The 15,751-nt window shown below is 40.6% G+C and overlaps 1 protein-coding gene across 1 annotated transcript; it reads right to left on the bottom strand.

Moving 5' to 3' along the window:
* Window positions 1-60: 60 nt before the first annotated feature.
* On the bottom strand, window positions 61-6,732 carry map1lc3b (microtubule-associated protein 1 light chain 3 beta). The gene is made up of 4 exons (XM_017474545.3): window positions 6,530-6,732; window positions 4,834-4,889; window positions 3,149-3,255; window positions 61-2,359 (listed from the first exon to the last, which is right to left on the bottom strand). Exons 1-4 carry the CDS (start codon window positions 6,567-6,569, stop codon window positions 2,185-2,187), a joined length of 378 nt encoding a protein of 125 aa, XP_017330034.2. The 5' UTR covers window positions 6,570-6,732; the 3' UTR covers window positions 61-2,184.
* Window positions 6,733-15,751: the final 9,019 nt, after the last annotated feature.

Raw genomic sequence — 15,751 nt, 5'->3', positions numbered from 1 at the left:
CATTCCAATTTAAGCGCGCGTGCATTTTAAAACATCTGCTGTACGCCTCAACACACCAGCTTTCAGAGAAATATCTTTTATTTTTGTTATTTATTTTTGTTCCTTACACAGAAGTACAGCATATGAACATTTTATTATTATTATTATTTTTTTTTACAAGGAAACATTTCTTTAAATAAAAACATTCAGGCCAAAATGCAAAGGATAAAAAAGGCATCTAAAGTGTTTCTGTCGTACGGTTATGTATACACAGCGACGTGTGCGCGCACGGGACGCGTCCGTAAAGGCGTGAATAAAGCTCGAATAAAACTCTAAAAAGCGTGCGATGGAAGGAAAAGCGACGACGTTGGCCGTGTTCCAAACACAAACCAGCTCCCTTTCGTTGACCCGCGTCTACCCTTCTTGTTTTTTTTTCTTTGCTAAACGCTTTACGATAATCAGCATTAACTCTCTGAACTACAATCATATACGGTTTTCTAGCTGGGCGGATTGATTTATTTATTTATTTGTTTGTTTATTTATTTATTTCCGGTCATCTGAGCGACCCACACAAAGTAAAAACATGAAGAAAGACAGAACTGTAAAACCTTCAGCCTTTCCGATCACAGATTTGGTTCGTCAGCTTTAACAGTGTCGCCATCGATGCGTCGGCTCACGTTCCAATCGCAGTATTAAACGTCACGTCACGTTTCCGTGTACGGACCTCCTCGGAGTTTTACACCGCGGATGAGATGAATCCGTTTTTTAAAAGAAAACTTCCGACGTGACACTCGGGCTGGGTGATGGGACAAAAATATGCCGACGGCTACTAATCGATTAAATCCGGCGAGACGATATTTAATCAAAAAAAAAAAGTTAGCAAAAAAAATAAAAAAATTTAAAAAATTGTGAGACCGAAGTTGCGTACAGAGTAACGTATCGTAATAACGGTGTGGTATTATCGAATCACCCGCCGTTAGAGAAGCTACCAGAACTCGTATATATCCGATACCGCGATCCTCGCCGTAACCATGACAACGAGATGGGTTGCTAAATTTACCTCAAAAGTTCACAAGATTGATACACTTCGATGTTTACTTACTGGTGTGGTCAAAGCGCTACGCAAAAATTTTGTTTATTAATTTAAAATTCGGTGTGTAGCTGCGACTCGTACGATCTTGTGTGGGCTCCGCCCCTAGCTATCTGCATCGTCTACTTGGCCACGCCCGTTAAAGCCTTGCAATAATCGGCGTAGAATTGTACATGATCGTAGCTGTAACGTGAGGGCTGAGGGTTCGGTTACAGATGCGTAAAAAACTACAATCTTGAACTAAGCAGCGAGAAAAACACGTCACTGTAAATTTGATTGGAAAGCACGTCTAATCGAACCCGACATCGTTCGGCGGTTCAGGTTAATGTCGGTGCGATACGATATTGGACAGTATTGGATCGATGCATCGCGTCTAGCTAGCCGTGTATGCGATGTATAGTTTATCATGACAGTTGCTCACTTCTCAGCAAAGATGGATAAATCTTGTGCGAAATATGGCGATGTAACCTTGAACCGAGTATCGACACAAGCCTGCGTGCTCAAGTTTAGCCAATCACTACAAAGCGCAGAGACTTGTCTGGATCCGAGAGAAACGAGCATGAAAGATTCTGTTAAATTAAATTAAAACCATGTGAAGCTTTAGATAGAAACCGAGCTGTACCTGACCTCGAAGCTCTCGCTGTACGTTTATATTAACGACACGCACACACGACAATCATCTCTACGATAAACGTCAAATAAAAAAAGAAAAGAAAAAAAAAAAGAAGAAGAATTAGAAGAAATCAAATCTCATCAGACTTTGATTCGGACCTCTGACACACGATGTTGATGAAACGAAGAGAAAACGCACGTGTTCGCAGCCTAGCCGTCGTCCTGAGGCTAATCGCTAGCTGAAGTGTGTTTAAAAAAGGAAGGAAGGGAGAAAAAAAGAAAAAAAAAAAGAAAAACGAGTGACCCCTTACATTTATAACAAACACAGATCTGGGTTAAAACGAACGATCTGAAATCAGCTCTTAGCAAAAACGGACAGGGACGTCCGAGACGTCTGTCTCGGTCCTGCAGTATCTCGCGTCTGCGTCTGCTTCTGCATGAGGAAGGAGGAAGTGAGGAGGAGGGATCGTATCAATGTCCGAAACCGAAACACGGGAGGCGCTTTAGTGCGCTCCGGACGCTCCGAACGTCTCCTGAGAGGCGTAGACCATGTACAGGAAGCCGTCCTCGTCCCTCTCGCGCTCGTACACTTCGGAAATGGCCGCCGAGACGGAGACCATGCTGTGGCCGTTTACCAGCATGAAGAAGGCCTGGTTAGAGTTCAGCTGCAGGCGCCTCCTGGTGGACAAACACGGAATAACACAGAACAGAAATGAGTACGACCGCCTTCACTTCCCCCGAGCACTTCCGCAGGTCGTAAAACAAACCTCAGACGGTTTGTCCGTGATATTATTTTACTGGCATTTCACCCGAAACGAAATTATGTCCATCTTAAAATCTCAGCCCTTTATATTAGTCAGGTTTTTTGTTTTTTTTAATTCTAAAAACGTGACCGGGAATTGCCGTTATTTCCCAATAACGGCACGTCCTGAAGTGGTTTATTCCTCTTATACCACAGCAATTACTATTTTTCTTCATCAAAAAACGATGCAATACTTTTTATCCGTTTGTTGTTACAGTTAACGTCATGGAACGTCTAAGAAACGAGCCTGTCACTTACGCTTCGGCAGCTATAAACGAACAGTCCTTTCACTTCAGGACGCGACGTTAGAGGGGAATATTCAACGAAACGCTGCGTCATCATGCTACAACGTGCCGCTGATTGTTTTCCTACGATGTCCTTTATCACAATACGTGGAACTTGTTGCTAAACCACAGCACCATGAGAAGCACGATGTCGTAACCCGATGACGGGACTCGTTCAGAAACACAGGAAGTGAACCCATGGGTCAAGAGTGCAATAAATAAACAAACTCGTTTTTGTAGAAAGTGCTCTCAAAAGCGAAGCAAAACCACACACCCAAAAGATATTCGTAATAATTCCGGCGTGTAAAAGACCCGGAGAACCCGATCTGAACGTTTACACGGACTTCACAGCAAAAACGTTTTTTTGTTTGTTTGTTTTACCTGATGATCTTGATGAGTTCGCTCATGTTCACGTGGTCAGGAACCAAAAACTTCGTTTTGTCCAGAATGGGAAGCTGCTTCTCGCCCTTGTACCTCTCGATGATGACCTGAAGTTAAGAAACACGACAGGATTGTTCACCGGCGATGTTTATCGCGTGATATTTAAGCAAACGGTTTTATAAATGCAATTTATTTATCTGCGATTCCCAATCGGTCGTCTAACGCAGGGGTGTCCAATCTAATCCGGAAAGGGCTGGTGTGGGTGATCAACTGATTAAACAGGTGGAATCAGGTGTGGCTCGTGCTGGATTGGAATGAAAGCCCGCACCCGGGCCGGCCCTTTGCGGATAAGATTGGACACCCTCGGTCCAAAGCCTATACGTCACGTACATTTTTTTTGGGACGTGAACAAGCACGGTAATGCTTTCTTGTCGCGTTTATCTGAGGAGTTAAAGCGTAAATCCACACAGAATCCTCATAAACCATCAATTCAATCTAAGCCTCCAACACTCCCTGTTCACGCCAGAGGCTCGCTACAGAGGGAATGACTTTCTCGACGTGTGGCTCGAACTTCCTGCTTCCGAAGCACGTTACTGCGTGATTCAATTGGTCCGCTCTGAGTGACAGAAACGACATGACTCTGAGTCACAACCCGGACCATCCAGACGCACAGCATTACTACATCATAAAACTAGAGTTTCAGTTTCCTTCTCAGCTATTTCTAAAACAAACAGAACAGATTTTTAGATCAGATCTTATCTCGAAATCTGGGCGTATCCTGCATCGACTGCGCAAACCCAACAACATGGGCATGAGAGCTACACGAGAGGCTTTTAAAATTCTAAAACCGACTGGAAAAGCTAAGTGTCGGTACTCAGAAGTGCTCTAAAGCGGTACACAGGTACATAGGGGTCTAGAATAGTATATGGTGGTCTAAAACACTATCTAGGGGTCTAGAACGGTAGAAGGTGGTCTAGAACATTATACAGTGATCTAGAATGGTACATAGGGGTCTAGAATGGTAGATGGTGCTCTAGAATGGTACATAGGGGTCTAGAACATTATACAGTGATCTAGAATGGTACACAGGGGTCTAGAATGGTAGATGGTGGTCTAGAACAGCACATAGGGGTCTAGAACATTATATAGTGATCTAGAATGGTACACAGGGGTCTAGAATGGTACATAGGGGTCTAGAATGGTAGACGGTGGTCTAGAACAGCACACAGGGGTCTAGAACATTATACAGTGATCGAGAATGGCACATAGGGGTCTAGAATGGTAGATGGTGGTCTAGAATGGTAGACGGTGGTCTAGAATGATAGATGGTGGTCTAGAATGGCACATAGGGGTCTAGAATGGTAGATGGTGGTCTAGAACAGCACATAGGGGTCTAGAACGGTACACAAGGATGCGATTTGAGACACAGCACTAGTTTTTTTTTAGTCTGTGGTGGACACAGTACAGTCACATGCTGCAGGCCTTTAATAAAACAATCTGAGAAGGGAAGTCCTGAAATAGAGAGATTTAGGAATGTGATGGAACACTTGTTTCATCTGAAATTTACTGAGGGAAAACAATCGTGGATCCACCGTGATAAAACATGACACATCTTCAAAATGTAGCCCTTCGCCACGTCCGTGGTGTCTGTAACCGGTCTGTCGGCGTTCCAGGGAACAACTTACCGGGATTTTGTTGGGATGCTGCTCTCGGATCTGTCTCACATCGTCCACTCTCTGTTCTGCAGAAACATCGGCACAAACACGTCACAAACACACCGACACGTCACTGCCGACCGCGAACGCGCTACTGAAATGCCGTGTGGTTGCTTCATTTTTATATTTTCTAATTCTCTTCAGTGCAGCTACTGTAATAAGGTTATCGTTTCTATAGCAACGACGATATAGTTGATCACCTAACCCCAATTATAAGCAGATTTAAGTTACTTAACAAAGAAAATGAGTGGGATCGTTGCTATGGCGACGATTAGTTGAGCTACGTTTCTTATTCGAAACTTAACTTATAAACGACTCTCAGTGATGTCCAGTAAAATCTAACAGGAAAGAAATTTAAATATCTTGGAAATTTGCTATTTATATCACACACACACACACACACACACACACACACACACACACACACACACACACACACACAAAACCCATTTCATTTAGTGTTCAGGAATGAAGTGAAGGGATAAATATCTTTCCAATCAATAAATAAAACATAATAGCGTGCTTAATATGCAAATAGTTGCTATTATACTCATAGTCTGGATTTTTAATTACGAGAAGTGTTATTTATAATAAAGATAGACATTTTGAAGATATAATTTGAAGAAGAAAAAACAATACAGACAATGTCTTAATATGCAAATAAATGGGATTCTAATCATAATTATTTGTTGCTGTTTTATTTCTTCCTTTTTCTTCCACTTGAGGCGTTAACTCGTCAATTTGTGAAAATCTCAATAGGCTTTAAAACTCTTAACTTTTAATAATAGAACGCTTATATGAGATTAAAGAGAGAGAGAGACAGAATCAAAACACGACCGCAGTCGCTTGTTTTGCCAGAACAGTGGCTCTGTTCCAAACCACACACTTCCGCACTAAACCCCTCCCCCCAGAATGACGTCACCAACGGCCGGTTTGCTACAGATCTACCAAAATGGCGGTTTTAAAGGCACCCTATATAGTGTGGTAGTGCGCGGTTTGGAACACTTAGCCTTCGTAGCTAGCACAATAGGCCACAGGGGCCAATAAAACGAGGCCTGAGAGCGTTTATTTGTTTAACCAGGGCTGATAATACTCTCAGGGAAGTTGGATAGATATCCTGAATGTTTAAGAATCCTTATTTTAAAAGGTTACAAACAGAATGTGTGTTATTTCGAGTCTGTTCGGGTCTTTTAAAAAAAATAAATAAAAAGGTCCCCATCCCCCAATTCTGCAGTGAAACGTCCCCTGATGTGTTTTGTGACTCTGGAGAAGAGAATACGACATTTAGATGGTAATGTTATATAATATAGGATGGGGGATAAGATGGTGTTTTATAAATCTTACTCAGGCTAATTTAACTCGATAACAAATACCGCTTCAGAGACATGACCTAGTTTTTGGAACGACTTGACTCGCCTCCTGTTGAGAAAAAAAAATGACAAAACTGGCTGTAAAATAACTCAAATACTTAAATTACAGAGCTGTAAGTGTTCAAGGAAGTCTTAGAGAGGTAAACTATATATTCAGACATTGAGCTGGAACATTACGAACCGTGAATTGATCACATTTTAACAGAGAAAACAAAGGAAATTGAAAGCAAACACTGTCGTGGTGCGTTCAATGTACGTAACGTGTCTATCTGTTTATTAGTCATAATCCCGCTTACCAAACGTCCTCCTCTGTTTAAACGTCTTTTCTGACGGCATATTCCTCTCTGTGTTTATCTTCTTCCCAGCAGAACACCCTATAAACGGACTTGTCTTTGTTCCCGACGCAGTGTCTCTGTGTGTGAAAGCCCCAGCACACCCTGTACCCTTTTTCTTCTCCTTCTTCTCTCCGTGTTGTGTTTCTGACCTGCAAAACAAAGCGGTCAGCTGACCAGATACGTCACCGGGACGCGAGCCTGACGTCATCTGGCAACAAGATTTCATCTTATACTTTGTTTCATTTCATATGCATTAGAAGTAAACAGAGAAACCCTGTTGTGGTATGAAAAGTTATTTGTGACAAAATGAACAAATAATAATAATAATAAAAAGCAAATATGAAAATAAAAAAATCCTTTAAATAAGACTAATAATAATAATAATAATAATCATCATCATCATCATCATCAGTAGAAATTTAATAAATGTTTTTAAAGTAAATAAATATTTAAAGTTTTAATGCTAATGCTAAATTAGTGTAATTATTGTGTATTAGGCTCCCTCTTTTTAAAAAAAAAAAATTCGCATTTGCAAACATTAATAAAACTATACATTTTAATAAAATGTATACATTTACTATACGTATATAATCTACACAAACGTATCTAATCAAAATAATTCTTTCATTATTTTGTGTGTGTGTGTGTGTATATATATATATATATATATTCCACTTTATGTATACATTTAAAACCTGAATAAAAAAAAAAGTTATCAAGTGACATTAAAAATGAAAATGATCTAAATATATTACATAATAACTGCATCCCACTTAACTGCTCCTTGTTTTTGAATATTTACGATCTATAAATACTTTTCTAAAGTTTACTTATTTAGACGTATATAATATTGAATATACATATACTATTCGTATTTGATTTTTAATTGACGTGTTATTTATCTAATGATTTCTCTGAAAATGTCCTATTTGTTTACGACTTTTTCCCAGGCTGCTTTGAATTTGAATTATGCCTTAAAAAAAAAAATAATAATAAGGAAGATTGCTTTGTGTGTCCTGTCGCTATAGTAACCGATCAGGGCTGGTGTCTTGGTGACGTGAGAAAGTCATGTGATGCAGACGGCGTGATCAGCCAGAAGGAAGTGTTATTGAGCAACAAGAACGAAAGTAAAAAAAAAAAAATCAGCAGATGTGTTCATCAGATCAGATCTCCTCACACTCGTCAGCACTCATCATGTGACAGATCTACCTATCTATCTATCTATCTATCTATCTATCTACAGTAGATCTAAAAAAAATGTACACACCCCTGTTAAAATTGCAGGTTGTTACAGGTTGTAAAATATGAACCTGAGATTAATCAAGTCAGATCTTTTTCTACCTTTAATGTACAGCATACAACAACATTCAGGTGAAAAACAGTTAGGAAGCTTTTAGAAGAAAAAAAACGAAGAAGAAAAGAATTTCCAGAACATCAGCTGACCCATGGAACCCTGTGAAAGCCATCATCAACGAGTGGAGCACCACAGTGACATTACCAAGAACAGGGCGTCCCTCCAAAACTGATGAGAGGACAAGACGAAAACTTATCATGGAGACCGCCGAGAGACCCACGGCAACATTAAAGGAGCTGCAGGAACATCTGACGAATACTGATTACTCTCAGCATGTCACAACAATCTCTCGTATTGCTCACATGTCCGGGTGATGGGGTAGGGCGGCTAGACGGGGGGGAAAAAAACCTATCCAAGCTGAACTGAATCACCCCAAACCATGTGGCAAAATGTGTTATGGTCTGATGAAGAAAGGGTAGAACTTCCATCCATCCATCCATTTTCTATACCAGTTATCCAACACAGGGTTGCAGGAAGCCCGGAGCCTATCTCAGGGGACTCGGAGCACAAGGCGGGGGACACGTAGGACCCTGGAGCGTGTGACACACCCATTCACACACGACGGACAATTTGGAAATGCCAATCGGCCTATCGTGTCTCTGGACCGTGAAGGAAACCCCTGAAGCATGGGGAGAACATGCAAACTCCACGCACACAGGAAGCAGGAATCGAACCCCCAACCCTGGAGGTGTGAGCCAAACGTGCTAGACACAAAGCCACTCCACTGCTCGTCGGGCATAATTATAAAAGACGTGTGTGGCGCAAAAGCAAGACAGCTTATCACCCAGTGAACACCATACCCACGGTGAAGCATGGTGGTGGCAGCATCATCGTATGGAACTGCTTCTCTTCAGCTGCAGCCGGGGCTCTAGTCTATCTAGAGAGAGGGAATCACGGATATCTCTAAAAAACCCGCAGGCCTTCACCTTCCAGAACGATAACCACCCAAATCCAAGCCATCAAAGGAACAGCTTCAGAAGATCAGCGTTTTGGAACGGTCCAGATCTAAATCCTATCCAAAACCTGTGGAGTGACTCGAAGAGGATTGTGTACAGGAGATCCGCTGGCTATCTGATAGATCTGGAGCCTTTTTGTGAGGAAGAGAGGAATAAAATTGCTAAATGAAGACGTGAAGGTGGAAAAATGATCTGGCGTGATTTATCCTGGTTTCATTTTTTACACCGCAGACACCTGTAATATTAACGGGGGCGTGTAAACTTTTGTATCCGCGGAGGCTTGTCATTCAGAGTGATGAACGGGTATAGAAAACGGAGCTTTGTTACTTAAAGCGATTGATGATGTTGATAAGTCGCGTATGTGCAGGATGACACGTCCCTCCCACACACTGTACACTGTGTGTGTGTGTGTGTGTGTGTGTGTGTGTGTGTGTACAGTACTCCAGCTGGCCTCTGACTGCTGCTCGCACATATTGTCATACATATTATATGAGTGTTCCTAAAGAGTTATGCAGCGTGAATCGTTTTGGAAATGGACTGAATTAGAAACTCGAGCCAGATTGATGGAGTTAAATGTCACGGCGTAGGAGGCACCTTGGTCATTTTGACAGCGGCGCACACACACACACACACACACACACACACACGCACACACACACACACACACACTGTTGGTCCGATCGTCATAATCATTGGAGTACAAATGTACACAGAGTTTAACAGTGATGATGAACATGAAGGACACACACTTCTCAGAAAAACAGTGTGTGTGTGTGTGTGTGTGTGTATAGAGAGAGAGAAATAAAACACTGTGTGTCATGCTGTTTTAGTAAGTAATCAGCGAGGGTGTGGTGTGATGAAGTGGAGTCGTCTCCCATAACTGCACGTCCTGAAGCGTTTTATTCCTCTCGTACCACGGCAATTCACCAACAAGAAAAATGTGTAACTTATTAAACAACACATCGTACTTTTTATCCCGTTATAGTTACATTTAACCGCAAAGTGTAAACTCCTTGTTCCTGACGTTACAGCTCTACCTCTGACTGTTAGAAAGCTCCAGCGCTGGAGACTCCTACCACAAATCTGAAAGAAAAAAAAACACCCAAAAAACGTGTGCTTAGAGAAAAAACGTGAAAACGTCCGTCGTACGAGTCCCTGTGAATGCGCTGTTGCTATAGAAACGGTCACGTATCGGAATGAACGCGTCAGTAATAACCTGCGCGGCTGTCAGTGATGCTGATATATAGAACGTTAATCAACACCTTCTGACCAATCAGGATCCAGGACTCATCTGTCTACCTCTCTATCTCACTATCTATCAGATGTTGTGTTTACTAGTTCTCTATTACTACATGAGCATGTAAAGCTGTATGCATTTTTCCGTGTGTGTGTGTGTGTGTGTGTGTGTGTGAATCACCACGCCATGTTCAGTTGGCTCCTCGTGATGGCAGATGTCCTGTAGGAAGTGCAGTTGGAAGGAACCTTTCCTGATCTTACCCTCCTCACTCTCCCTCAGTGAGAAGATGATCTGACCCCGGAGTGTTTCCTAAAGCAGCCCCGATTCAGGAATTGAGGAAATCCGATCCGATCCAATCCGATACTGATTTAAGTAATGATTCGGTGTAAAATCAGGGATGTGTTTTTGTGTGCAGCTTCTTATTTTAGGCACAATTCACTAATTAACTCATAATAACTCAGCTGCACATTAGACCGTTAATAAGTAGTCTGTCTGTCTGTCTGTCTGTCTGTCTGTCTGTCTGTCTGTCTGTTTTATTCTGTAGTTTGTCTTTTACCCCAGATTTCACGTGCTCTTGCACTGACCCCTTTATTTGACATACATGTTATACGTTTACAAGTGACGTCGTCTCAAACCCCAGGCTGCACTTCCTCTCCGCAGGCTGCAGGGGGCGCTGTTCAACAACCCCTCACGTGTCGTATGTGACATCACTGACGGTCGATTTTTACTCTTTACAAAAACGAAGCGTCATATACAGCTTATAAACATGTAGTAAACATGTTATAAACACTGAGGGATAGAAACAGAGACGCACCTCATCTCATGAACAGCTTCAACAACACCACAAAGGCCTTTATTTATTTATTTTACAAATCCTAAATAATAACAACAGAAAAATAAAATGTAATCATTTTTTTAAATAAAAATTAATTTCATGGCTTTATACCAGACATTAGGATTATTATTTTATAAATATATCTAATAAAAATGAATGAATGAATAAATAAAATGTTTAAAATACATTTTGAAAGGGACTGACAGAAATCCAGCCCAATAGAATATCAATCCATAAACACGATAAACAAACAAACAAACAAATAAATCAATATTATAATATTAAATATATACATGTACTTTAGAAATGTTAGCAATGTTATTATTACTGACAGCTTTTGTTAAATGTCATTAAATTGCCCCACAAAAAGGTTTATTATTATTATTATTATTATTATTATTATTATTATTATTATTATTATTATTATTATTAAAGAAATCTGTTGAATGCCACTGCTAGCTCATGGATTTTGTATGAAATTTGTTTTTCAGAGTACATTATAAGCAGAAACACTGTGTGTGTGTGTGTGTGTGTGTGTGTGTGTGTGTGTGTGTGTGTGTGTGTGTGAGTGAGTGAGTGAATCAATTAATCATTAACACATTCTGGCAACTGATTTTCCATATCTGTTCTCCTTCCAGATGTGAATAACCCGAAACTATTTTCATTTCTTATTACCAAGATGACTGACAGGATGATTAGAGACACCAGCAGGATACACACCACCCCCAGGTGGAGGAGGAGGCGGAGGAGGTGGTAGTGTGGAGGAGGAGGAGGAGGTAGTGTGGAGGAGGAGGAGGAGGTAGTGTGGAGGAGGAGGAGGAGGTAGTGTGGAGGAGGAGGAGCAGGTAGTGTGGAGGAGCAGGTAGTGTGGAGGAGGAGGAGGGAGTGTGGAGGAGGAGGAGGAGGGAGTGTGGAGGAGGAGGAGGAGGGAGTGTGGAGGAGGAGGAGGAGGAGGGAGTGTGGAGGAGGAGGAGGAGGAGGTAGTGTGGAGGAGGAGGAGGAGGAGGGAGTGTGGAGGAGGAGGAGGAGGAGGGAGTGTGGAGGAGCAGGTAGTGTGGAGGAGGAGGAGGAGGAGGTAGTGTGGAGGAGGAGGAGGAGGAGGGAGTGTGGAGGAGGAGGAGGAGGAGGTAGTGTGGAGGAGGAGGAGGAGGGAGTGTGGAGGAGGAGGAGGAGGGAGTGTGGAGGAGGAGGAGGAGGGAGTGTGGAGGAGGAGGAGGGAGTGTGGAGGAGCAGGTAGTGTGGAGGAGGAGGAGGAGGGAGTGTGGAGGAGGAGGGAGTGTGGAGGAGGAGGAGGAGGAGGTAGTGTGGAGGAGGAGGAGGTAGTGTGGAGGAGGTGGAGGAGGTAGTGTGGAGGAGGAGGAGGTAGTGTGGAGGAGGAGGAGGAGGGAGTGTGGAGGAGGAGGAGGAGGAGGTAGTGTGGAGGAGGAGGAGGAGGGAGTGTGGAGGAGGAGGAGGAGGGAGTGTGGAGGAAGACGTAGTGCAGTGTGACGTAGGACTAAAACAAAATGGCCGCCTTTTGGGTTTTACTGAAATGACAGCTGAAAATGTAGAATTTTCCTCCAGCATCCTTCTCCACATCTTAAAGTACTGAGCATGGTCCAAATGTTGAATAAATAAATAAATAAATAAATGAATAAATAAACAAATAAATTTGGTGGGTTCGAATGACAGTGGTGATCAGGGTTTTATATATGAGGCTATATTAAAAATATATTAGATATAGTTATTTAAATGTAGTTAACTATGTGTAATTGGACAGATAGTTAGAGAAGGAAATGTCTTTTTTTAGAACGATAGAAGATATTTTTTTCTAAACATCATTAAACTACAATGCTATAAAAATGTGTGTGTGTGTGTGTATATATATATATTTATATATATATATATATATATATATATATATATATATATATATATATATATATATATTAGTTTAGACAAAAAAAAGTCATTTAAATTTATTCGCTACAGAAATGTAAAGGCCACAACACCAATTTCACCAGACTTTAAAACATAAATAAAATAAATAATTCTGAAGTATAATCATAATTATTAGTTTTATTTTTCAATATATAAATTTTTTAGCAATTTTCACCAATCTAAAAGTAATCTATAATTAACTGTAGAGTTTTTTTATGTTACAGTAATTGGATTTGTCAGTTTTTGTTTTTTTCTGTGTGAAACGTCATGAATTTAAAAAATAATATATATATATTTTTTTAATATTTCCTCATAAAACTGCACAAACTGTACTGCAGACTATGATTTTTATTTATTTGTCACACCAAATATTGACTTTGTTTCATTTGTTACTGTCCACTGCTCTTTACGGCGTTATTTTAAAATGTAGGAATGTTTAATTTCATTATTTTTGAAGGCTGTATATATAGTACTGTACTACTGTGTGTGTGTGTGTGTGTATATATATATATATATATATCAGTTAGTTATCCAGGCTACTAATTTAATAATCTAATTAACATTAAAACATGATGTTATTTTAAAAGCTGTGTATTTTGCTGTAAACGTCATACGTCCTGCCTAAATCCCTGTTCATATGTAAATGTCTATATCTAATAATACATTTATATATAATATCTCTGTGTTTATAATCTATATAAGGCTCATACTGTATATCTGATACATATCATTTCCATTCTTTTATCAATTTATCATACACAGTTTCTTTAAACGTTTCTGTAGAATTAAGGAAAACATTAATTAGTTACGATTTAAAAAATAAATGAATTGATATTGATATTATGATTGTACACGCTTTGTAAACAATAATTATTACGAATTTATTTTTTTTTAAAAAGAGGTTTATTATAGATGCTAATTTTAATCTGAATTAAAAAAAAAGAAAAGAAAAAAAAAAAAAGAAACCCACATAAATCAGTGATACATAATAAACGAATGCAGGATAATTCAGTATTAAAGTGTTCACACACTGCTTTATTTATTTATTTATTTATTTATTTATTTTCTGTTCTCCTCTCAGACGTTAACAATGTTTTTAACCTTCCTCTGGAGTTTTTTTTCCTTCTTCTTTTTTTTCGGCTTTAACCCTCAAGGCCGCCTTCACGAACCTGAAGTTCGACCCCTTATGGCCGCCGCTCTGCTCCGGTTACCATGGTAACGTCCTGCACCGTACGGGGGGGGGGGGGGGGGGGACGACACCCACTCACAACTTATTGTTCATTTCTGAACAATGTATATTCGTAATCGTGACAGGACAGAAATTTATTTTCAGTTCTTTTATTGAGATGAGAATCCGTGTGACGCTGTTACAGCTGTTACATCTCTCTCTCTCTCTCTCACACACACACACACACACACTCTGAATTAGATAGGATTTAATGTGCTTTATGAGTGTACATGATGTGACTTGTGGTGTAGAAAAGACGTCAGACACACAAGCTGTGACCATAAATATTTTATTAAACACACACACACACGCACACACACACACACACACAAATAATAATTAGCATTTTTGTTGTTTTTTTTTTTCTTCAAAATATTAATAAATTCATCAAAGGAGTTGCGAGTAAATGAAGGGTTTCGAGCTCGAGGCCGGATCGGCCTCCTACACACCGAGAGGTCTCGCCTACGAGCAGTTTTTTTTTTTTTCTCTTAAACACTCCTGGTGAATTAATTCAGTTTGTTTTAAAGCAAATTCTTCTGTAACTTCCTCTCACTGAGAAAAACAGGAAATCTACACAGTGACGAGAAAAGAAATTCGAGTTGTTAACGTACACACGATGTTATTTTACCATTTTATATTGTTATTTTGCTCCACGTCATATCGCACGATATCGCACCAAGAGTCTGTACAGATCGTGTTGTTGTTGCGTCGGTTATTTCATGTATTATTTATCTTTGATTTGAAAGCTACTACAGCACAGACATACACGCTAGGCATTTCACTGTACAAGAACGTACGTAGACAGGTTCTCGTTCGTATCTTGAAGAACACGGCGCATGAAAACATTCGCCGTTTTATCAGCCGCGCTTACCTCTGCGCTGAAATGAAGAACATTAAGTGAGTGATCAGGAGCTGAACGTGGTGTGTGTGTGTGTGTGTGTGTGTGTGTGTGTTGGGGAGGAGGAACCTGAGCGCTGAGGCAGACTGTGACTTGTTGTCAAAGCAGAAAATGTACAACAACAAAATCACTAGTCTTCCACGGCGTCCAGGTCGACATCCGAGATTTAAATCTGACGCTCCGTGATCAGCAGCGTGGTGTTTGATATATATATTATATATTATATATATATATATATATATTTACACGGTTAATAATTCAGCGTGGTAGAGTGTAGTGCTGTTTCACTGTGACACAACATGATGTATTTTTTTTAACTGACAATGTGTTAACTTTGAGGAGAGGAAAGCCACGCCCCCTTTCTCAGGAAGGTAATTTATCAGGAATGATGCCTTACTTAGGAATGAAAAGCTTCTTAAAGTGGCACTGATGCACATTAAGGCCACACCTACTTCACAGGACTGATGGGTACAGTGGCCACACCTCCTTTAGTGGAACTGACAGACACACACGTCACACTTCCTTCTCTAAAACTGACAGGTACACAGGCCACGCAGCTGCCAGTGAGAGTGACAGGCACATAGGCCACACCTCCTTCAGGCAATGCCTCTTTTATTAAGACTGAAATAGAGGCCACGCCTCGTATAAAAGAGGCCACGACTCCTTCACCACCACTTACAGATACGGGCCACACCTCCTTCATTGTGATTGGCAGACACACAGGCCACACCTCCTTCATTGTGACTGACAGACAC

The sequence above is a fragment of the Ictalurus punctatus genome, chromosome 8 (genome assembly GCF_001660625.3).
Source record: "Ictalurus punctatus breed USDA103 chromosome 8, Coco_2.0, whole genome shotgun sequence".
NCBI lineage: Eukaryota > Metazoa > Chordata > Actinopteri > Siluriformes > Ictaluridae > Ictalurus > Ictalurus punctatus.
This window is presented reverse-complemented; position numbering and strand designations above follow the sequence as displayed.

What these genes read in the sequence shown, in the direction of transcription:
- map1lc3b (XM_017474545.3), bottom strand. Translation starts at nt 6,569, where the DNA reads ATGCCGTCAGAAAAGACGTTTAAACAGAGGAGGACGTTTG. An exon ending in TAAACAGAGGAGGACGTTTG is followed by an intron (nt 4,890 to 6,529) that starts GTAAGCGGGATT and finishes ATGTTTCTGCAG; the next exon opens with AACAGAGAGTGGACGATGTG. An exon ending in AGCATCCCAACAAAATCCCG is followed by an intron (nt 3,256 to 4,833) that starts GTAAGTTGTTCC and finishes TCTTAACTTCAG; the next exon opens with GTCATCATCGAGAGGTACAA.